Consider the following 23,013-nt stretch of genomic DNA (forward strand, 5'->3'; position numbering starts at 1 on the left):
TTTGGATCGCCGGCGGCTTGAGTGTCAGCGGGCATCGTGCCTCCGTCTTTGGAACAGAGCAGAGTTGGCTCTGACTAAATGCTCGAAGATGAAGGCATAGCGAGATTTTTGGAGGAACCAGCTGCACAAGTCGATGATTGGCGCAAATTTAAGTTGTTGAGGTGACAAGAATGTGGATATTCAAAGTCGAAGGGGTGCGTGGTCGGCGGGCATCGTTGTTGTTAACCTTCGCAAGCTAAACCCGACTCAGCATCTGCAGGTGCCGACCACAACCCTCTTTCCATTGTTTCTCTACGCGCGTTTCATCTACCATCTCTCACGGCACGTATTTTGAAGGAACCTAGCTGCCATGGCGACCACAGACCTCGATACTTCCTACGTCCTCGATGAGGCTGAAGACTTCCGGGTATTTCCCGTCCAATACGGACATGCTGTTGAAGAACCGCGACGAGACCTTGGGGCGCTCGATGCCCTGCCTCTTGAGCTCATCCAGTTAACCCTCTCTTTGGTCGATCTTCAGACCCTCAAACACTCTCGAAGATTCAACCGCAAAGCGCTCAAAGTTGTCGAAGGCATGTCCAAGTACAAAGCCGTAGCTACATGTGCACCGAAGGCGCTCCGTGGCATCCAAGTCATAGAAGCCGACCGGTGGAACACCTGTAAAGCTCTCTACAAGGCCCTTTGCACAGCCGAGTGTGAAACTTGCGGCGATTTTGGCGGTCACTTACAACGACATTTTCCGCCCACTCTCTTTCCGAGACGACTCTGAAATATTTGGCATGCGTCAACGAGATGTCGAGAAGCTGCCTCACATGAAAACGTCCCTGGCTTTTACTCTCCTAGACAATTTTCACGTCCCAGAAGACTGAATTTCGTTGATTACCGCTCTGTTTGTCAAGAAAGCCTCACGCTCCGTGGATCGACTTGCACCGTGGAACGATGTGTTCCGCCCCCGACTAAACAGGAGCGAGAAAACGATTCCGGAGAAATCAGGATGATCGATATCAGAGAAACCGAGTTCAAAGAAACCAGGATGGAAGGGACTACGGGAGGAACCAATTGCCCAGAACGATACATCGCAATTGTTCGGGCACCAGTCCTAGACCCCGGAACTAGAGAGTTGGAGTTCGGCGTCCACTGCTGCGGATGCAGATACTCGCACCACGAGCGAAGGTCGAATTAACATCTCCGCAAATATACACGAGCATCTTTTGCTGCCCACGTAGCTGAATTTGGCCCTGTTGAAGGCACAAAGCCCATTCGGCGCTGACCAGGAAAGGATTTCTCCAAAGACGACTGGCTCCTTCGCGACGAATGCCATCTGCTTTATTTTCTGATCAAATGGAACTCGCACATGAGCGACGACGCTCCGCTCGACTTCTCAGTGATGGGACCGCACTTTACGCTGGTACCTCTGCGTTTGGCACACTGGGCAAACTCGGCCTGCAACTCACTTCCGCACAATACGTCCAAAAGTACTGGATGCACCCCCTGACCACGGACTTACATCTTTGCTTCAGCTCAGCTCATGCGTTCCGGATGTTTCCGATTGTCCGTACCTACAGATTGGGATCACAATTAAGTGGCTTGGATGTAGTCCGGCGCACAGGGTAGGGTGACTTTGCGCTGGTTGACCGTCAGCACGCGATTTAATCATCATTAAAGCCTCTTTGCCTTGTGCTTCTCTTTAGGAGTCGGTGGTCAAGTTGGTGACGAGAGGATGAGTATGGCTACCAGCGCGTAGCTGGCGATGGGAAGTGATCAGGCTGACCCAGCGTCCAAATGCCAAAACCAAACTTTCCCCTAATCCGACGAGCCCTGGATTACGCCCACGTGCTGTTACTCCCTGTCTGTATCCACGGTCAATGTCGCACGACATCTTTTGAGCCTCAAAGAGTTCACCTCTCCACAGTTTGCCAGACCACCACGCCTCACTGAACCACGATCCAATCACCGAACTTTTGACAACACGCGAAGCTGGAAGCCCCCAAACTGAAGCAACTCCAACCAACAAATATTTTCCAGCATGCAGTCAGCAAGCTGGAGCAACACAGGCGGTGCCCCAAGGCGACACGAGACGAGACGAAACGAAGCAGAAACAGAACGAGCACGAGCTGCGTGGACGGCGTCACCAATGAGCTGATTTTCACATTGCTCTCATCAATCCTTTTGACACTTCCTTTCAGCGCCGCGCGCACATCCATCCAGCGAAGCGCCGTCCTCTCATCTCATCGTCCGACTGTGTCGTTCGTCCAAACTCACGCTCCCAAACCACCGCCCCCACCACGCGCCACTCCTCGCCAGCTGCTCCTCTAACACATTAGCTAGACCGGCAAAACGCGTTTCAAATCCCACGACCCCCTCCTCATTCTCCCGGCGCCTACAGCCATTCTACCACCCCCTGCGCATGGCATAATCTGATCAGTTTTCCTCCCCTGCCGGCCGAGCGCAGCAGCCGACGGATCAGATCTCTGGTACGGCACCTACACAAGCGCAGACACGCTCCAGCACGGCGCGCGCAACCCCCGACACACCGAGCCCGGGGTTTCGGTAGTCGAGTCGCAAGTGCCGGCAGGACGGGGCAGCAAAGGAAGGATCCGAGTCGACGCCGGATGCGGACGGTGCAGGCGGGAGTGGAGGCAGCGGCGGCGTCGGTGGCGATCGGAAGCTCTACCCCGAAGGGAAGGTTCTGGATGGCGGGCTTGACTGGCTGCGTGGGTGGTTCGACGTGTCGGTAGGCGGAAGGAGCGGTCGGTGGTCGGCGTTGGCGTCGAAGAGAAGAAGGAACAGGAGAGTAGAGGGAGTCGGTGCCGATGGGAAGCGATGTAGCGAGCGAGCTAGGACGGGCAGGCAGACTGATGGGCGGGTGGGCATGATGTTTGTAGGCGATAGCGTGGTGGCGGAGGAGAGTCGCGGCAGTGAAGGGCGTGGCAAAGCATAACGTGGCAAGAAAACGAGCGGAGTGGCGAAGAACGTTTGGAAGAGAGATGGAATCGATATTAGCTGAGAGGAGAAGTCGTTTTGTTTTTGTTTCTGCACACACGGCGCGAGCGCAGTGATGCCATTATTTGCCACCCAGTGAGCCAAATGAGCAAGTTGTACGCAGGCCGTGGCAGACAAAGTCCAAGTCCCGTAAATACTTCCCCTTCAAACATTCTGACAGTCCGGCTTGATGTGGAGGACGGACAGCATCTCAAATAAGCGATGAAGGATCGCTGTTTTGGTTACCCCTTACCACCCTGGGGATGCGTAGCAGAACCAATAGAATTACTGCTCTTACCACTATCCTGGCGCCGCGAGAAGTGCCAAATACCGCTTATGCTGCGGCGGAGCGATCGTCTCCTACTGCACCGCGGCGAAGAGGTAGAAGAGGTAGAAGGCCTCGAGACGTTTGTACTACTGCTGCTGCCACTCGCAGAATTGCTGCAGTACACGTGGTTGGCTAGATTCACCATGCTGCCACTGTTGCCCACAAAATTCTTGTCGTTTTTGACTGTTTTGATATTCTTGTTGATAGTGTTGTCGATCTTTATAATGTTGTTGTTGATGGGTTGGTTGCTCTCAAAAAAGTAGTAGTCGGTCTCATCCGCTGGACTACTGCCATGACTGCTCCTGCTGTGTCGCCGCCAAGGCGACCGCCGAACATGTCGCTTTGTATCATGCTCGCTGAGTATCATCAGAAACGACGCCTGCCAAATAAATCGAAGAGAAGCCGAGAGGGAAATTGGTATGATGGGGCGCGAAATCGAAAAAGTGAGGAGGATGTGACACTGTGGCGCGCATAGTGACAAATGGCGCGGGAGAGCCCGACGCTGGTTGCAATGGGTTGTGATGACTTGACACAGGAGACGTGGTACTGAAACGGGACAGTCCAACGCCCACAGAAACTGAAATACAGACGAGAGAATCGTCAAGTATGAGGGATGGGTGTGTGTTTGAAAGATCAGAGACAGAGGGAGAAAAAGGTGTCCGTATTATCAAAAAGAGGAGAGTAAATAAACCGCCGTCCGTCGATCATCGCAAGTCGATTGTCGTCGTGGCCGCGTTGACGTAGAAGCGAAGTCGAAGTACGTTGAACCACACCTACATAATCTGCTGGACCCAGACCTACGAAAATTGTCAGCAAAATGTGTCGAAAGCGCCATTTATTGGTGGTGTTTGCTTACCTCCATCTTCCCCATCTCTTTCCGCTCCCTCTTCGCCTCAGCACTGCAACTCGAAATGGCCATTTGCAAGTCCTCTTGGTCGCTCATCGTGATCATGTCATTGTCGTCGCGAATCTTGATCTTGAAGTTTTGACGCAGCGCAAACTTGTCTCGTATTTGCGCAGAAAAGGTGTCAAAGCGCACATTCGGGTCGATGAAGACGTAGCGAGTATCGTCAGCATGCACCTTGACGCGGATCGTTTTTATGGTCGGCACACTGCGACGAGATATTGATGCTGGTGGCATGGCGTTGGAGGGCCGTCGCACGTTGCCGCGGGTGGGTACCATCTCGAAGTCCACGTCGTAGACTGAGTCCGGGGAATAGGGGTTTTCCTCTTCCTCCTCAATGTACATTGGCTTTTGGGGCCGGTTCCGTGACCGCGTACTGCTGCTGGTGTAGTTCATGCTGTTGTACGACCGATCGTACATGTCGTACAAGTCGTCGGCGTAGGGGTCTTCCTCTTCGTCGTCCGAGATCATCATTTGGGGCTGTCGTGGTATCGGTTCTCTGGCTTCTTTGATCCGCCTCATGTCTCTTATTGGGTCCCTCTCCATCCTTTCTCTGCTTGGCTCCCTGCGCAAAGCTCGTTCTCTGCTCGCATCTCTGCGGAGATCTCTTTCTCGACTTGGTTCTCGACGCATGTCTCTGCCCATGTCCCTCTCTCGACTTCCATCTCTGCGCATTCGGCCCATGTCTCTGCTTGACATTCCAGACATGGGGTCTCTGGCAAAGCCTCGCGAAGATGCTGTGCTTCGCGAAGATGTCGACATTTGTCTACTTGGCGCTGGTCTTTCGGAGGCTGACCGAGAAGGCATCACTCGAGGTTTTGGCTGCTCAAATGCGGCTCGTCCGAGATCCAACGGAGCCGGCTTGCGACTCACAACCGACTGTGAGCGAGTGCTATAACTGCCAGGAGATGGCGGTCTCCTCGTGTCGTTCTCAGGGGGAGGTGTCGGCGGGAAGACGTTGCGGGTGATGGGCGGCTCTGATTGCTGTCTTGAACGGCTCGTCAAACCTGGCTTGACGAGGTTTGTCGCAGCGTATGATATCTTCTCCTCAGGCCTGTCATCCTTGACGCTGGCGATTTCGTTGAGTTTCTTCAACTCCGCCCCAGTGAAGCCCGTAAAGGCATTGTTCCGGTCGGTGGCGGCCACAAGACGAGCTTTTCCGAGGTAGTCCTTGGCCTTGAGGTTCTTTACTTTGGCTTCGTTTGGACGATATACGATTCCCACGGGTATCGAGAAGACAGTGTAGCCCTAGAGGTGTCAGCCGGAGCGACAAGGGCATGGAATTTCAATTACCTCTGCCTCTTCCCGAATTGCTTCGTCAATCACGTCATGGTCTGGGACCACCTTTTCCCGCGCAGCGTACATCAAGTCCTGCATACCTGGCTCCTTTTGTTGAAGGTATATGTAACACAGTCCACGGTTGAAGAGTGCCTCGCAAGAGTATAGCTTGAATTTTAGACCCAATTGCTCGTAGTCGATGCTGTTGTTCCCTCGCAAGTAGAGCAGGGTGTCGTTGAAATTGGCGAGCGCCTCCTCGAAGTCGCCCATTAGGAAATTAGATACGCCTTGCTGGAAATATGCCACGGCGAGGTACTGGTCTAGACGCGTAGCGCGCTGGTAGCTCTCGACCTGGTGCATGTTAACGATATTCCCGGACCAAGGAAGCCTAACAACTTACGGCCTTCTCATGTTCCCCGAGCGTCGCGTGAATCACGCCACAGTTGAACAAGATCTTGGACGTGTCGGCGATGTTGTCGAAAAGGCGCAGAGCTTCGTCGAATTCATTATTGTCGTAAGCGGCCAGCGCTGCAACCCAAGTTTCTATTTCCTGTGCAAAGTCAGTACGAGTCGAGTCGGGAGGCCAGATCAATTCTGACCTGTTTGAGAGACATTTTGTATGATCAAGTGGAGCTCATGGACGCAATGTCTCGTGGAAATGGGGAGCGGCAGCCGCAGAAATACAGCGCGTGAATTGGTCGTCTTCAATTCGAGAGGTGTTCCTTTGACGCTTGTTCTTGCTGGTCCAGGTCTTGGTATATGTGCCACTGGAGCTATCTAGCCGCCTGGGTGGGTTGAGGGTGGGGCTCCGTGGATTAAACACTACAACGTGGGCGTGGCGGCCAGACGAAAAAGGAGCGAAGAGGTCAGGAGGTCGAGGGGCGACGTTGACGAGCTGGAAGCTGGTAGGCCTTCCTAAGAGTAGGCTTCAAAGGGGAGAGGGAATTGACATGCGGGAGGTGTAGAGGGTTAGTGGGCGATTCGAGTCGGAATTGGACCAGCACCAGAAGCGCGGGCATCGTGGAGCGACACTGACTGGCTGGTTCGAGGCCAAGCGGCGCCATGGGCAGGGCTGTCACAGCGCGGCGTTGCACGACTGCAGGCGTATCAGCCAGCGGGTTCGCTGAAGCTGTGAGATGCACCTCGGCCGGGGCGGATCCGCCATCGTCATTGGCTGCAGGACCGACACCACGGCGGCTACGCAGCCAGCAACTCCACTTCTGCGCTTCGCTGCAGATGTTGCTCTCTCCACATCTCGCCGTCCCTCGCATGCCGAGCGGTGCGCTGGTTGCGTTCCCTGCTCGCGCTGCGCTGTGCTGCGCTCGTGGTGTTGGCGCTTCCGCAACGACTCCAACATCACCAGGAACATCACGTCCGCCGCCTGCCTGCTGAAACTGCTTCATGTCTGTCTCTGTGACGCCATGGGAGGGTTAGCACAAGCAACATTGATGTCACAGAGGCTCAGCTCCGCGCGCGGAAACGTTGTGCGCATGAAATCTCGTCATCTTGCTGCCCACTGCCGTCTCGTTGCGACAGCTCCAACATCTCTTACTGCCCCCTCTGGTTGCGCTCCTTGTCCCTTACACCTGCTCGATCAGAGCATCCCACGGTCCACTTGCTCTTTGCGCTCTTCCCATACAGTCTTACCCGAACACGAGCAGACCGTCTTGTCATTATCCCAAACGCCAGCGCTGCGGGCAATCACGCCCACGAGCGTGTCAGGGTCGTTCTTGTCCAGCTTTCCATCCTGCTGCTTGGCGACCACGATGCTGCGTCCAATCATTTCCCAAATCTGGATTGGCTTGTCCAAAAAGATGGTGCCCACGCCCCCTTGGCTAACCTCAACCGTCCCAAACACGCCTCTCGCGGCAGTCGCCGGCTTGCCTTCGGACTTGGCCTTGACGGCCTCCCAAATTGGACCGGTCGACTCGGGCCCCTCGGATATATCGCCACGCTCGCGAACCGTGGCATAGTAGGTTCCTGGCGAAATGCCGCGGAGGCTCAGATCGATAATCGTCATGTTTGGCGCAACTTGGACCATGCGAGCAAGACCGCGGACTTTGTTCTCGACCGTAGGGCTGTGGCTCTCAAGGATGCAGACAGCGGCGCTGTTTGCCGCGCCGCTACCGCGCAGAATGGCGTCTCGGCCTGTATCTTGGATTGCTTGTACTATCGTAGAAGGTGAGGCAGTTCCCTCAATGGAGACGAGTTGATTTTGCAAATCACCCTCGACCTTGTTGATGCCTATTGGTTCAATCAGTCGTCTGGAATACGCATAAATGCGGGAGTCAGCTTACCAGGAAGCTTGAACAGGGAGGTTTGGACATCTTTGATACAGCTCTCACAGCTGAGAGGGACCGCGAAGGTGGTCTGACAGTGTGTCAATGCCCATGGAGCGCTAGCACGTTTATGCAGCTCGACGTACCTGGAACGGGGGAATGGTGCTCATGTTTGCAGATTTGGAACGGGTTGTAGGCGTGGGCCTGGCAAAGCGAGTCGCCGCGGGTGGAGAATTGGGGGTGGCATCTTCGAGAACGCGGGCACTCTGCGACTCGCCTTCTGCCGAGCGGTGATGCGGAGCAGCTACGTCTGCGCCAGCGGATTTATCATCAAGTTCCCGCCTGCCCCTGCTCACCGCCCGCGCCTCTTGCCGAGATCGGGGCAAGCTCGCCGGCTCAACTTGCCATGCCCACCACTCCAAACGTCCAGCACCGCAGCTTTTGCTATTTGTGGTGCTTTTTCAAGTGTCAACCGCTTGACGCAACAGTCTGCTCTGGAGTCGTTTCCTGCGGTCCGTCAAGCTCCTGGACCATGCTCCCCACGGAATAGCTGCTGGTTTCCAGAATGCAGATGTTCTATCTTTCCGTCCTCACATCAGATTAGAAGATGACCATCCCTTGTTTTGTCCGAGAAAAATGTTGCGCGTTTCATTTTGCTCAGTCTTTTCACAAGCAAATGATTTGGTCTGTCAGGAGATGCTCACGATAGCGAAATGGAGGATTCAAGGGCATTGTAATCTTTACTTGAACCACTGACAACTGGGAGACCACTGACGACTGGAGATCTGACCAGTAATCACTTTTTGAAAAATTGCTCAATTGTGACACGACCAATCCCCTCACCAGTAATAAACACAGATCAATAAGATCAAGCATTGGTTTGACATTGTTCAACACAAAGCCTGTTGAAACGCTCATCTCGAATGGTCATATCCAACCACCCACCCAATCCGGCAGTTTACGCACGTGATGCGGACCCGGGATCTCCGCCTCCGCCCCGGCCCGAGAGCTCTTGGCTCGATTTTCCCGCCCAGGCGCCATACTGCAACCACCACGACGCCCCAAATCGACTACGACCAAGGCATCCACCAAACTCCCTCGCCAGCAAATCGGCTCGGACCTCGCGCGCTTCAATCACCCTCCCTCGCATCCCTGAGCCCATCGGGGCAAGCTTTCGCCCGGCATGTCGCAAACAATCGGCAAAGTACGACCCTCCTCCGCGCAACGCCCACCCAGACCGCAGCACCTCCGCGGTCCACATTCGCGGACGATTGGCTCCTGCCAGGCTGAACTGCACACGGAAAAAGGCTAACGTACGCGTCCCCATAGACCCGGCTCGCCTACTCGCGCGTCTGGCACAGCGTCAACGTTGGCGCGGACCCGCGGCCGCTGGGACGCATCGCGACGGCGATAGCATTGACGCTGATGGGCAAGCACAAGCCCATCTTCGACCCTTCAACCGACTGCGGCGACTACGTGGTGGCCACCAACTGCAAGGACCTGACGACGACGGGCAAGAAGCGCCAGAAGAAGATGTACTACCACCACAACACGCGGCCGGGCAGCTTGCAGGAGATTACCATGGACCGCCTCATGAAGAAGTGGGGAGGTGGCGAGATCTTGAAGCGTGCTGTTAGTGGCATGTTGCCCAAGAACCGCCTCCGCAAGGAGCGTCTGGCTAGGTTGAAGTGTGAGTGCTCTGTTTGAGAGTGTTGGGTGACTTGGGACAACGACACCAGATTCGCTCAGTGGGCGGCACTTTGGCTGACAATTATGTTTCCTCAAAGGTTTCGAAGGCAACTCGCATCCGTACAAGGAAAACATCATCCGATTCAACGGACAGACGGTGCCGTCGATAGCACAGCTCGAGGAGGTCAAAAAGACCATTTCGACGCCGCGGTAGGCAGGGACATACGCGGTCAGGGCGGCGTTATGGTTTCTTTGGCACAGGTTCGAAAGCGGCATCATGGAGACAATTGACATGAGTGGGCGTGTATATCAAAACAAAATGGTTGCGCAGATATGGGAGAAGTCGTGGCTTCTCAAGGCACCGAGACTCCATGTAGGCGGGTAGATTCCAAGTCGATCGAAGACGATGCCCACTTGGTGTATAATTGTCTGGGAAACGAACAGGTCCTGCAGTTCCAGGATTCATCTTTATTGCTGGCCAGGTACGAGGTGCCATCCACGTCACGTTTGTCCAAGGCAGACTACAGCTGCTCGTTGCAAGTGGTATCAATTGAAAATAAACCAATTTTCCAAACGCCGTCTTCTCGCAAAGTGATATCGTGCGCAAAGTCGAAAAAGGAACACACGCCGCCTCGTATTTATTTACAGCTTCGCCTTTCCGCCCTTGCGACCAACAGTGCATTGGATCAGACCGTTGGGGTCGCTCTGGGGCGCAAAGACCTCGGCATCCTTGCCCGTGTTCTTGAGTCCCTTGAACCAACTGAGATCTGTTGACGAATTAGATCATGTCCCGAAATGACAGGGGGTCCGAAAGAGTAGACTTACCAACTTCAAAGTAATGCTTGTTCGGCAGCGAAAAGCTGACAGTCTCGACCAACGGCGCCGCGGCCAAGATCTGCTCGCTCATCTTGTACATTGTGTTCTGCACGCTGGCAGAGTCGTCCGTCGCAAACGTCTCGAGGATAATCTTGACAGCGGCATCAAAGGCGTCATTAAACCGCGACGCCTTGGCCTTGACATCGTCGAGGCCAGCAAACGACGCCCAGTCCCACGTCGCCTTGACCTCTGTGCTCAGGATGCGGTCCCAGACCTCGGGAAGGCGGGTGTACTCGTCGCGGTGGAAGCCGTAGAAGGCGGAGCCGGTGCTCTTGAGGACGAGCAGGTGGTCGATGCCCGAGGTGATGGAGATGCCGCCCTTCTCGCGGACGTAGGCGTCGACGGTGCGGATGTCGGCGCCGTCGCGCTGGAACGAGTGTGGGTGCGGCGAGCCGCCCACGGTCATGCGCGTCCACTTGTGCGTCACGATGCGCACGTGGGCGCCGTGGATGTGCGGGTACGTCTGCACAAAGTGCGAGCCGACGATGGAGGCGAAGAGCTCGGGGGGCGTCACTGGATTCTGCTTGGCGAGGATGTAGATGGTTTGCTTTTGGGTGTCGGTGGCTACGACGACTGAGTTGTCGGCGTGCGTGTAGCTGTTTGGATGGTTAGCTCGGCGGGGAGGAGCTAGCTTGTTGTCGTCACTCACGATGTCTCAATGTCGCCCTCGAGCAATACGCACACCGTTTGCTCGACGACCGACTGCGTGCCATCGTCGTGCTTGTGGACCTTGTACAGTCTGACGTTGTCCTTGCCGTAGCGCGCGTAGTTGAGCTGGGACATGGCGAGGGGCGATAAGATAGAGCTTGGGGATTATGGAGAGAATGTAGGAGGTGGAAGTGTACAGGTAGTAAAATGCAAAAGCACTGTAGTATAGACAGGTAGCAAAGACTAACAATATGCGGAAGTGGGCGACTACTGACGCAACCAAGCCAAGGTGGGATAAAGTAAAGCTGTTGACCTGGGATGCAGCCAGCGGGTGGAATGCCGCTAAGGTAGCGTTTATGTAGTCGTCTGGGGATGCCTTATCGGAGGGCACCGTGAAGCGGACTTGGCCATGTGCCTTTGACTGGCGCTGCTTGATCAATCGGCTGCTGCTTGCCAGTCCAATGAGGACCATTGTTGGTCGTGAAGCTCACGCCATGGATTGTCGGAGGCCGCCGCTCTCAGTCGCAGAGCCCCTTGACATGCGGTACTCTCCTACGCGGCGGCAGCCCGCGCCGCGGGAGTTTACAAATTTTGGGCCGGTCATTGGCGCCTGCACAATTGGTGTAGTCATTGTGGAGTATTCATCGGCCAAATGGATTGATTGCTACAGTAGAATTACGACGAGAAGGATACCGTACCGTAGGCCAATTCAGACCATGTGCATGGCCAAATCAGGCATCCGTGCAGCCATATCAGCGCCCATTATTCGACGGCATGCTGAGGAGTGCCCTGGCAGATGCGTCAACCTTCCCGAGGCGCAAGGATACGGTCGAGGTCATGGTTGTGGACGTGACGCTGGGCTACGCAAGCTCCTGTCTCCAGTCGTTTCCGACAAATTCATCGCGAGAGCGACGCAAGAGCGAGAGGGAGAGATGCAGACCGGCGAAGAAAACAATTGGAAGTACATCATCGTCGCATCTGAATCTAGACGGCGCCACTGATGCGCCGGGTGCTTATTTTTGTTATTTTTGTCCTGGCGTCGTTTCTTGGACCTGGAGAGCGGTCGTGGCGGATGCCGTCCCCGCATACCTCCGCTTCCCGCCTCGCTCACGTCTCGCACTTCCTTGCACCGCCCGCCCAGAGCTACCTTGCCCCGTCGACCTACACCAAGATCTGCCTGATCGTTGCTTGGTTCTGCAACTCCAACAACGCAACGGCCTCACCACCACACCACCGCCATCCCCCATCTCTCGACTCTGCCCCCCCCCCCCCCCCCCCCCCCCCGGTCCCTGCCCGTGAGATGGCAGGCCGCTAGCTGCCCGCCTCATGCCCGAGCCTCACCGCACCATACCGGCGCACCCACGGCATGAGGCACGCGTGTCATGGTTAGCAGTGCTTCTCCGGGCATGACACCCTCTCTCCAACCGCCGCCTCCTGCGCGCTCCATGTCCACCCAGTCCGATGCGCCCCCCGCCGCCGACCACTCGTCCTCCAACACTCTCCTTCCTCCTGGCCGTCTCGCCAAAGATGGTCGCGCCGCATCGGCCGCAGCCCCCATGAGAGGAAACTCGTACATGACTGTCGGCCCCGGGCCCGGCAGCTTCAGCTCAGAGCTCAAGTCCACCGTCTCGCGCGTCGATTTGTCCAGGCCCTCGCTCGCCGAACATGCCAGCTTTGCGGATGACAGCGCGCGCACTGCCTCGGAGCAGAGGCAGGCCGAGCTGCGCGACAAGATTGAAAAGGAGACCAAGATCAAGATCGGCTCGGAAAATTTGCTCGAGGCCCTCAACTCGAAAAACGCAAAACAGGCAAAGGAGCAGAAGATTCGCGTCGAGGCCGAACTGAACATGTCCAATCGCAAGCTGGCCAATCTCAAGTTGGACTTGGAGTCGGAAATACAGCGGTCCAGGGAGCCTGTCAGGGAGGGCCGGCTATCAGAGCTGTTTCGCACGGCTCCGGCCCCCGTAGAACCGCGACAGGCGGTCCCGACGATACATGACGATGAGGTCGACCCAGAGGCAGAATCTCCAACATTCGTTCTCGCGGAGCTGCTGCAGGCGCTCGAGGCAGAAGGCATGCAGCCGGACTATTACGTGGAGCGCGGCAATGCGCTGGTTGAGCTCTTCAAGAGGCACCCCACCCTCAAATACGATTTGGCTTGGTCAATCTTTGGTCTGCGCGTGCAGACGATGCTACTCAGCGACAGCCGCGAGGTTGTGGCTGCTGGCTACCGCGTGCTAAGATACTCCATAACCGACAGGAAATCTCTCCAGATCATTCGTTCCCTCAACACGGACTATCTCGTCATACTATCGCTAATCAAGGAGAGCAAAGCGAGCGTGGAAAGAGAGCAAGCATTGAAATTCGTTCGCGGATTTCTAGAGGTCAAAGATGGCGTCAAGGAAATAGCGCGCGCCATCATTCGCATCATTGTCGCCGTGGCGGAGCACAGCGATGATCGACTGAGAAATATTTGTCTCTTGACCCTTGCCGAGATTTTGGTCAAGGATCCAGGACGGCTTTCCGCAGCAGGCGGAATGGGACCACTTACGGATGCTTTAGGAGAAGGATTGTACCATGCCTCGGAGAGCCTTACGGCGTCATTTCTCTATCTCCTGGACGTACCGAGTCGTCGAAAATTTCTCCGCGCTGGACACGAGCTTCAGATGCCATTTGCTGCCTTTACGGACGCATCGGGCGGACACGCAAATGAGGAACGACTCAAGGCCAACGCGAGGGTCATTGCTGCTTTGATGAAGAGCTGGACGGGTCTAGTAACGCTGTGCATGCACGACTTTATGGCCATCAAATCCCTCATGACCTCACTCTACATACCGCAGCCATCGGTTCGAAACGTGATTCTGGAATTGCTTTTTGACGTTCTCAGGATAAAACCGCCGTCATGGTCCTCGTCTTTTCTGGCAGGACGCCGGTTAACCACTTACGGACGCGTAACGAATCTGAAAAGCGAAGGGCCCACCAGCTCAGCAGCCAAAGTCGAAGAGGAGGAAATGAAGAGAAGTCTGGTTGACCATTACGTCGCAGTCATGCTGGCTGTCTTGCTGCATTCTGGCCTCGTTCCTGCGCTGTTACACGCGGAAGAAGAGGCTCTGAACCTGACTTTGAAGAGGAAGACCACGCTTCTTCTGGGCGAGGTGTTGAAGATGGCTAATGAGCTGCTTCCCCCGGCATGGAGTCAGGAGCTTCAAGTCCTACCAGACTTGCTCAAGTCGGCCGCAAAGTTTGGCATCGACGAGCGGTTTATCGCTACTGGCACCATATACCAGGTGGATAGCGTGAATCGGACCCTGTTCCGCTCAGCAGCGAATGGCAGCAGATTCGGCATGCAGCCAGACCACGATGACACTCCGCAAACCCCAACATCCTCAAAGGCGCAGTTCAGCGCACAAATTGACGAGGCTCAGTTTCGCAATTTGATGACGGACTCGCGAGTCCTGGAAACACCAAACTATCAGAAATGGAGATGGGACATCATCCAAGGCATCCTCGATGGGCCGCTTTACAACCCAAAACGTCTAGACGAAGCGTTACGAGCCACGAAGTTCATTCATCGCTTGATCAATTTTTTCCGTCCTTTCAAGAATCGTTTTTCAATTCTCAAAAATACCCGACCAAACCAGCGCTACGTCAGAGCGGGATGTTCACTCATGCGGGCGCTCCTCAACAGCCCCGACGGCACCAAATATCTCATGGACAGCAAACCAATACGGCAGCTTGGCGAATGTCTCTCCCACTTTGACCGGATGAGCGGTTTGACATCAGAAGAGCCCATCTTCTCCGCCGTGCGCATGTCTGAGACGCTCGTGGGCGGTTATTTTGCCGTGCTGGGCGAGTTGAGCAAAAGCCCCGAAGGCGTCAAAATTTTCGAAAGGTGGAAGATGATTAACATGTTTTACCACATCATCGAGCGACACGACCGCGACGACCTGATGAAGGCTCTACTGAGCAACATGGACTACACATTGGATGGCCATTTGCGCATCATACTCTCCAAAGCCATGACTGCTAGTATGAAGGAAATTCGTATATTCGCGGCGAGATTGTTGAGGAAATACGCAACCAAGCCTTTGCAACCTTTCGACTCGCCCCTTCCTGGCACTGGGGTTGCCGAGTGGGCCATTCGTCTTCTTGTCACCCAGCTGTACGATCCGGAGATTGAGGTCTGCGAGGTTGCCATCAAGATTCTCGAAGAAGCCTGCAACCAGAAGCGGTCACTCGAGTATGTTGTCAAGTGCGCCCCCACCATGGACCACCTTGGTGAAATTGGTGCCCCCCTGCTTTTGCGATTTCTCTCTACGTCGGTGGGATACCATTATCTGGACGGACTTGACTACATTACCAGAGAAATGGACGACTGGTTCCTAGGACGAAACGACTCTTACGTCGCCCTTGTCGAGGCATCGCTGGCAAGAGCTCTCGCAGATATTCCTGAGAAGACGCCCACGCATCTGGCCTTTGATGACATACCAGAGCCTCAGAATTATGGCCTTGTGCCCCCTCACTTTTACCGCGAGCTGGCCCGAACTATGGAAGGATGCAGGCTACTGGCGCATAAGGGCCACTTTGACGAGTTTTCCAACGCAATCAAAGAGCACGGGATGGAGACCGAGGACGCGGAAATCATTCTCAAGGTCAAGGGCTGTCTATGGGCCGTTGGCAACGTCGGGTCCATGGACCTGGGCGCCCCTTTTCTCGAAAGTACCGATGTCACACGATACATTGTGCACATTGCCGAGGAGTCAGAAGTCATGTCTCTGCGCGGCACGGCGTTCTTCGTCCTTGGCCTGATATCGCGCAGCTTGCACGGGCAAGAGATTCTGATTGAGTGCGGGTGGGACGCCACAGTGAACATCATGGGCGTCTCGCTTGGCTTTTGCATTCCAGCCAATTTCAAGAAGCTCTTTTCGGTAAGCCAACGCGTCTTCTTTCTTAACGACGATGTACTCACAAAGCAGATCAAACCTTGGGTCGCAGTCCACGTCACGCACACTGCCCACAAACCCGGGACCGCTCAGCCCCACATCACGGACCCAGATCCCCTCAACGCACGCATCCTCAAGCTCGTCACCGACCTCGGCAACACTGTGCTGGCCAAGCGCGCTGCGAACGACTTGCATACGTAAGTAAATGTACTTGGATCGCAAAGAAACGACTGACACCATATCAGCATCAAAATCAAGCGCGCGCCCGGTTTCGGCCACCCACGGCTCTTCCACAAAGTCATGGCCATCCTCGAGAGCCACCACTTCCGCCTGCCCGTCTGCCGCTTCGTCGTTGACTTGTTCGACAAAGGCGTGCTCCGCGCCATTGTCATGGAAGAAGAGGGCAGCAGCAGCAGCGAGAGCGAGGCAGGCGGACCCCCTGGCGACGACAGCAGCGACAGTGACAGCGAAAGCGAGAGTCCAGGGGGTAGAAAGATGGCCGCCGCCGTGACCAGGGGGGGTAGAGACGGCGGAGCGGGCGAGGGCAGCAGCGGCGAGGAGGGCGATGGCGGCGTCGGTGTCGGTTTGGGGTTGGGGCTGCCTCCTCCGTATGGCGGGCGAGGCGGGCCTCCTGCATCTAGCATTCGCGGTGTGCGCGGGGTGGGCGATGGGACTTGAACGTCGCTTTTTATTTTTCTCCCCTCGTTGCGTCTGCCTGCCCGTCTTCCTGCTTGTCTGCCTGCTGCCGTTGGGCTTCCCTGCCTCGATGACGCCGAAGCGCCGATTCACCGGACGACCGATGGACTCGAGTCCCGACCTTACTGGAGCCAGCCTGCCTGCTTCGCAGCCGGTCGATGGCCGCCTGCAATCCGCCTTCGCTGTACGTGTGTCTGGGTGGTAGGTTGCTCGCAGATGGGTAGATGGGCTCGTACGATTTTTAAAGAGCAGTGCCACACTGTCTTGAAGGCACGCAGGCACGGCAGTCTAGCTACGGAGTCCCTTTCCTCCGGCCTCGCCCTTTCAGCAATCTGGACGCCAGATCTTTGCTCGAGCGCTCGCTCGTCCTCCTGCCCGCCACTCCCATGTCGACTCTCGAGACGCAAAGAGAAGGAAAGGGGGACGGACGCGGCACTCCTTGAGGAGTGGAAATGAGAAGGAGATCGGGCACAGACTCATGCAACACTGGCAGCGAGAAGGGGCATTGAACCCTGGGACTTGTTGTAGAGCACAGCAGGGCGGGCCGTAGGAGGCGTGTTGTTGTGCGTTGCGTTGCAATGACTTCGCGTAGCGAGTACCCATATAGGAGGGGCAAAGATGGAGAATATGATGGTTCAGGATGTTGTTGTTGTTGTTGTTGTTGTTGTAAGTAGCGGATGTGTAGTCAGCGTTAATAGCATGATTTATTCAACGCCTGAGCTTGTGGGTGCAGATGACTGAGCCATATGGGTGAACCAATGAGTTGGTAAGTGCTCATGTTGAATCGATGGCAGTACAACGTCGGCGTATAAATTCCATGTGCGCGCCGGCGCACCCGGGAACCAACAAGAGATGAAAAAAAAAAAATTAAAACACGCAGTACAGCCAAGCCCGAAAGAAGGAGCGGTGGCAAAGATTTCTTGTGGTGCTCCGAAGCAAGTCGTAGGGTATATAGAAAAGCGAGGGAGACTGGTTCACCTACTACCCCAGCCGATGACCGAGGGCGCGGACGATACCGACGGCTGTTCTACCATGCAAGAAGCGCCGCAGGTCGCGATGGCCGTACATGTAGACTCACGTACAGTGTAAGCATGTAGGTAGGCATGCAGTACGATCGGATGCACGACAGGTACCGAACCGTTGTTTGTGCGAGACGCAAGGCAGGAAAAGCCTTGGAGGATACAACGGAGTCTGGGTGGATGGAGGGGGCCGAGGTGGGGGGCTAGCGCCGCAAAGGGGTTAGCGCACCCGAGCGGTTCCCAGCCCGGGGGAAGGGTACATGTTTTCTGGGCTGTCGCGTGCGTCGCAAGAATTGCCGCATCGGGTAGGGCCGTCGTCCTGGCGCCGACTCTTGGTTATCACCCTGCGCGATGCAATGCGTTCGTTGCCTCTGCTTTGCCCTGCAGAGCTGAATTGCGTGTGGCACTAGAGAGTACGGTAGCTACGATACTGAGCAATGTGTTTGAGTAGATTGCGTCGGCCGTGCGGACATTGTCATGGTCATCCGTATTTCGACGCGACGGAGCGCGTGCCAAGAGACAGTGATGACTTGTTGATGTTGTCCTACTACTAGGTTGGATCCGGCGTCGCCGGACCAAAGTTGACGTCGGGTCGGCCGCCGGCAGCTTGACCGAGAGCGAGCGGTTAGAAGGATGGATGGGGTTGGTTTTGGTCGAGGCGTTGGCGGGCGAGGGAGGGAGGGATGGATGGATGGATGGAGGGAACAACAAGAGGGCGCGAGGCGCTCTGTGATGTGCGCGTCAAAACGGCTGTTCCTGCGGAAGTGAGGCTAGTAATGCGCCACGGACCATGGTTGCGACGGGCCTGGTGTTTGAAGGCCGGAGCAGGGTCGTCGACAAGGGTCGTCGTGAACCCTTGTTGTGTGGTTGCTGCTTGTCAGCTGTGGAGAGGTGGAGAAGATGGTGTCAGCAACGGAGAGAGAATGGTGATGTCGTTGACGTTGGTGGATCCAAGTCTAAAGCATCATCGACTAAGCGTTTTCCGTCGAGGACAGCTTAGGTGAGGACTCGACATGGAATGCACCAGGAATGCGAGCTAGGATGCGACTGTTGCAAGTGGTCCGGGGTCCTCGCCGTGGGAGCGGAGCAAATGGATGGCGGCGCTGGTAGGGCTGAGAAAAGTTGTCATGTTGGCTGATTGATACGGCAGAGCACACGTCGGTGGCCGGACAGTGCGGATGGAGCAGAGACGAGAATAATCATACATGTAGGATTTGCAGAGGGCAGCGTGGAGGAAGAATGAGGCTGGCGCAGGGCCGGGTGCAGCCAGGCCAGGGCAGGCCAGCATGTGGCGGGGTCGACGCTTCTGGGACCTCTATGACGCCTTGACGGCTCCAAAGCGACAATTGGCGGCGACGAGCAAGTCGAGATGCATCAGATTCGTCGTCTGCATTGCGCGCATCAGGCTCCACAACGCCGACGACGACGTGGACGACGATGGTCCGAGACAGGTGTGCAAAAGTCGATGCGATGCGATGCGATGCGATGCGGTCGGCGAAGATGAAGGGGGCGGCACGAGGCCATCCCTGTGCCTTTGGCTTTGGCCGAGCCGATGACGGGAGGTGTCCAAGTGTCCAAGACGACAATAATGTATTTTTATTTTAAACTCGAGCTGCTGGACGAGTCGTCATTGTCTGCCTGCATCCACCGTACCTAGCGCGTTAATACCAGTCTAGCTAGCAGACGGACATGCAAAAGAGGCGGCAGTCGCACAATGGGGCCGTCGCTCGATCTCAGGCAATCTTGCTGCGTTCTCGCGATCGAGCGCGCCCGTGGTAGAGGCCGCAATTGCACACTCCACACATGGCAAATCGCCGATCTAGCCTGCAAAAGCCAATGATAATGACCTCGACGACTCTGCCAATAGCCCACACTGCCTCTCGACAAAACCTCCTGCCAGACGCGCCTGTCCTGCGCTGCACTGCACTGTCCTGCTCAACACCATCCAAACCACCATCACCAACCACCTCGCGCTGCATCACTCTCGCTGTGCACGCTGGACCTGAGCGCACACTCGGTGCCACATCTGCATCTCCACGCTTGATCGCCCCCGGACCCTTGTTTCCTCCTATCCCAGCATCAACCATCGCTCCCGCGACAGCAACCAACCAAGCTTACCGTTGCCGCCTCGGCCTTGCAACCGCCTCTCCCTCTGTCTACCGTGCCTTTGTCATCCGCCGTGGCAGCTGGTGACCTCATCACCTCCACGCCCGTCCTCTTACATCTCCAACTGTCCGACCCTCCCGCAATTCTTCTTGCCCCACGACCTGCCTCCCCTCTCACCCTCCTTGGCACTCTCTCACTTCTCCTCCGTCTGCCTACCGTCGTATGGAGGGCTCGTCTAGTCTTTACGCTTTATGAACCTGCTACGCGCGACAGGACACTCTTTCACAGAAAGTGAAGAGAAGTCCTTACACCTTCCTCTGTCCGCAGCTGCCTTCATGCGAGGGCATGATGCCGCGGCCGACAATGGCAGCAACACCACCGCTCTAGCTGCCCACGAGGATGCCCGCTCGCTCGTCAGGCTAGTACAATGTCCCAAGTGCTCGCGGCCTTTTCAACTCCCCGTCACTCTTCCTTGCGGCCACTCTCTCTGCCGTCAGTGTCTCCCGGAGCCACAACTCAGGCAATACATCTCTTACCCCGCAACTCCGGAGCGACAACAAGGCATAGCGTGCCCCCTGGCGCACTGCCAAAAGGTCCATCCGGTGGGCGAGTGCAATGTCGACGTGACCCTGTCCAAGGTCATGCATTCCGTCACTGAGGTCGTCGAGGCGTGCAGAGCGGATGCTGCCAACAGTTCCGTCATGGTGCAAGAGATCCTCCCCGCAAATATTGAGAACGAGTTTCGGACGGCGACGCTACCTGGCGGTCGCCTTGTTGCGACCTTTTCCATGGCAGAGTCGGGTTTGTTGGACATGAATTCGGAGCTGTCGTACACATCTCTTGCCGAGGATGGAAGCGATGCGGCAGATTTGGACCACGGCGTGTTGAGTCGCTTGCGCGAGGCGACGCACAAAGAACTCGACTGCCACGTGTGTTACAACCTCCTCTTGGACCCGGTGACGACTGCTTGCGGCCATACATTTTGTCGAAAATGTCTTGTCCGCGTCTTGGACCACGCCAACCACTGCCCGATCTGTCGGCGCTCCCTCAACGTTCCTCCGTCGCTCGGCGACCAATCGAGCAACGCTTGCCTCGTCGCCCTCCTCGAAAGCCTCTGCCCCGACGTCGTGCACGCGCGCGCCGAAGCCGTCGCTCAGGAAGAGCGGGGAATCGCAGAGTTGGATGTGCCGCTGTTTGTCTGCACACTTGGCTTCCCCGCGATGCCGACCTTTTTGCATATATTCGAGCCACGGTATCGTCTGATGATCAGGCGCGCGTTGGAGGGAACCGGCCATTTCGGCATGCTCATGTACAACCGGTCGGGCTCCAATCAGGGCAGCCTGGGGCCAACGCACTTTAAAGAGTTCGGTACCATGCTGCAGATCGTCAACGTGCAGATGCTACCCGACGGCCGGAGCTTGATCGAGACGCGCGGGTCAACTCGATTCAAGGTGCGCGCGCACGCCCAGCACGACGGATATACGGTTGGCAATGTGGAGCGCGTCGAGGACGTTGGACTTGCCGAAGAAGAACGCCTCGAGGCTGAAGACATTCGGCAAGCGCTTGCAGATCGCGAGGCTCAAACCGCTGCCGGCCAAACTCCTCCCACCTGGACCTCATCCGAAGCCGCCATTAGCAGTCTCTCCACACGAGAAATGCTGCTGATCGGCGTCAACTTTATCGAGAAGATGCGCGCCAACAGCGCCCCATGGCTGCATCAACGGATTCTAGACGCCTACGGTGGTCCCCCGGACGACCCCGCCCTCTTCCCCTACTGGTTCGCAAGCATTCTACCCATTGCTGAAGAGGAAAAATACTTGCTCCTGCCCACGACTAGCGTCCGACAAAGGCTCAAGACAGTTGTGAGTTGGATCCGACGAATCGAAAGTCAGCGATGGTAAGTTTTCATTTTATTTGGCTTCGGCCGCCGTTGAGAGAGCGCATATTTTGCTTTTTAGAGCGTCATAGCGTGTCCCCGCCTTCATTTCCTTTATTCCTTGCACCCTCAGAAGAGTCCAAGAGGCTAATCTGTCGCGTGCTTGTTGCGATGTGCGCTGACAGGCATGGTGGAAGCGCTTGTACAGTCTTATAAACCGCTCTGTCATGGCTCAACGCGTTCTTTTGTTCATCGGCTCCATCGTTTTGGCGTGGTGGTACGCGAGAGGCTCTGAGGGCTCCTCTGACTAAGGCTTTGTTCTTGTCCTTGCCAGATACCAATACTTATGGGCGCCATCTGCAGACTGGGATTTTGCTCAAGTCTCACGTGGGACGAACTTCCACAACTGCGCTGCCGTGTGTTGCTCCTCAACACCGACTGTCGCGGCTGGTGCGCCCCTCGTGTGGCTTGCCCGGGGCCTCTCGTAACCACACTCCCCCGTCACTGACTCGAGTGACACCTTCCGGAGCCTCGTGTCCTGCCGGGAGCGTCCGACGTTGGTGCCGGGGCCGCAAAACGCCCACACGTCACCACCTCCGATCCTCTGCCTGCATTTTCCACCGCGATCTAAGACACCACCAACCACATGACTTGACGCGAACGCACTTCCGACCGCCGAACTCCGACTCCGAAAGTCACTACGAGTGCGGATACTAGCAGCGTCGTGGTAGCAGTGACTCGGCTCTCCGAGTGACCACTTCGGACTACGACGGACCAAATCACAAACGGCCTGGGACTCGCCGCCTCCTCTCCCACCACCACGACCACTTCAATTCACTTTTCCATCAGCCGTCCATCTAGTCAGCAAACAAGAGAGTCGCCCTGCATCATTGTCATTTTGGAATCACAGCGTTGCGTTGCGTTGGTGCACAAAGAAGAGCAAGAAAGACGACACCTCAAGTTTCGGATCGGTTTCGTGGTTGCCACCGGCTACCACTGCCTTGATAGAGGCACCTCTTACTATAGCATGAGGGTCGGATGGCTTGCATCCCCTTGCAATTTCCTTTTGACGTCTTTCCCTTCGGGCCCTTCGGGTCAGCTTTCCGTCTCTGCCTGTTTGTCGCTGCCCTTCCTGCTCGTCGTGGACCTCAGCGATTGGTCTCGCAGTTTGCCCTCCTCCTCTTCTTCTATTGTTACTGTCATCACTTTCAACGCGTGAAGCCAACTCTACGTCCCGACACCCACCATATATTTCCTTGTACTCGTTTCTCTCACACCTGGGCATCCCTTCGGACCTGCGACAACACGTCACAAACGCAGTGGAATCCCCCTCCTACAAATTACGCCCGCGGAGCCATCATCGAACACTACATCTCGAAAAGTTCAATC

The 23,013-nt window shown here is 56.1% G+C and overlaps 7 protein-coding genes across 7 annotated transcripts; 4 read left to right on the forward strand and 3 right to left on the reverse strand.

The window, feature by feature from the left end:
* The first annotated feature begins 67 nt into the window (after positions 1–67).
* On the forward strand, positions 68–1,042 carry J3D65DRAFT_461672 (uncharacterized protein). The gene has a single exon (XM_066796440.1). The coding sequence runs from the start codon at positions 350–352 to the stop codon at positions 767–769; it is 420 nt and encodes a 139-aa protein (XP_066652932.1). The 5' UTR covers positions 68–349; the 3' UTR covers positions 770–1,042.
* A 3,041-nt stretch (positions 1,043–4,083) lies between these two features.
* Positions 4,084–6,106, reverse strand: J3D65DRAFT_604940 (uncharacterized protein; the record flags this gene model as incomplete). Its single annotated transcript, XM_066798314.1, has 5 exons — positions 4,084–4,107; positions 4,167–5,462; positions 5,508–5,843; positions 5,893–6,042; positions 6,092–6,106. The coding sequence occupies 5 exons, from the start codon at positions 6,104–6,106 to the stop codon at positions 4,084–4,086; spliced, it is 1,821 nt and encodes a 606-aa protein (XP_066652933.1).
* Positions 6,107–7,086: 980 nt separating this feature from the next.
* On the reverse strand, positions 7,087–7,941 carry J3D65DRAFT_646996 (superoxide dismutase; the record flags this gene model as incomplete). Its single annotated transcript, XM_066802313.1, has 3 exons — positions 7,087–7,736; positions 7,790–7,862; positions 7,918–7,941. The coding sequence occupies 3 exons, from the start codon at positions 7,939–7,941 to the stop codon at positions 7,087–7,089; spliced, it is 747 nt and encodes a 248-aa protein (XP_066652934.1).
* Positions 7,942–8,633: 692 nt separating this feature from the next.
* On the forward strand, positions 8,634–10,022 carry J3D65DRAFT_631704 (mitochondrial 54S ribosomal protein uL13m). Its single transcript, XM_066800932.1, has 3 exons — positions 8,634–8,975; positions 9,101–9,461; positions 9,559–10,022. Exons 1-3 carry the CDS (start codon positions 8,955–8,957, stop codon positions 9,672–9,674), a joined length of 498 nt encoding a protein of 165 aa, XP_066652935.1. The 5' UTR covers positions 8,634–8,954; the 3' UTR covers positions 9,675–10,022.
* On the reverse strand, positions 9,990–11,292 carry J3D65DRAFT_631709 (uncharacterized protein). The gene is made up of 3 exons (XM_066800933.1): positions 10,986–11,292; positions 10,286–10,932; positions 9,990–10,227 (listed from the first exon to the last, which is right to left on the reverse strand). The coding sequence occupies exons 1-3, from the start codon at positions 11,117–11,119 to the stop codon at positions 10,103–10,105; spliced, it is 906 nt and encodes a 301-aa protein (XP_066652936.1). The 5' UTR covers positions 11,120–11,292; the 3' UTR covers positions 9,990–10,102.
* Positions 11,293–12,264: 972 nt separating this feature from the next.
* On the forward strand, positions 12,265–16,776 carry J3D65DRAFT_462034 (Rapamycin-insensitive companion of mTOR, N-term-domain-containing protein). Its single transcript, XM_066796442.1, has 3 exons — positions 12,265–15,912; positions 15,961–16,124; positions 16,173–16,776. Exons 1-3 carry the CDS (start codon positions 12,367–12,369, stop codon positions 16,603–16,605), a joined length of 4,143 nt encoding a protein of 1,380 aa, XP_066652937.1. The 5' UTR covers positions 12,265–12,366; the 3' UTR covers positions 16,606–16,776.
* A 3,141-nt stretch (positions 16,777–19,917) lies between these two features.
* J3D65DRAFT_462058 (ATP-dependent protease-like protein) lies at positions 19,918–22,251 on the forward strand. The gene is made up of 2 exons (XM_066796443.1): positions 19,918–21,645; positions 21,810–22,251. Exons 1-2 carry the CDS (start codon positions 20,000–20,002, stop codon positions 21,838–21,840), a joined length of 1,677 nt encoding a protein of 558 aa, XP_066652938.1. The 5' UTR covers positions 19,918–19,999; the 3' UTR covers positions 21,841–22,251.
* Positions 22,252–23,013: the final 762 nt, after the last annotated feature.

The sequence above is a fragment of the Phyllosticta citribraziliensis genome, assembly GCF_038025025.1.
Source record: "Phyllosticta citribraziliensis strain CPC 17464 chromosome Unknown J3D65scaffold_9, whole genome shotgun sequence".
NCBI lineage: Eukaryota > Fungi > Ascomycota > Dothideomycetes > Botryosphaeriales > Phyllostictaceae > Phyllosticta > Phyllosticta citribraziliensis.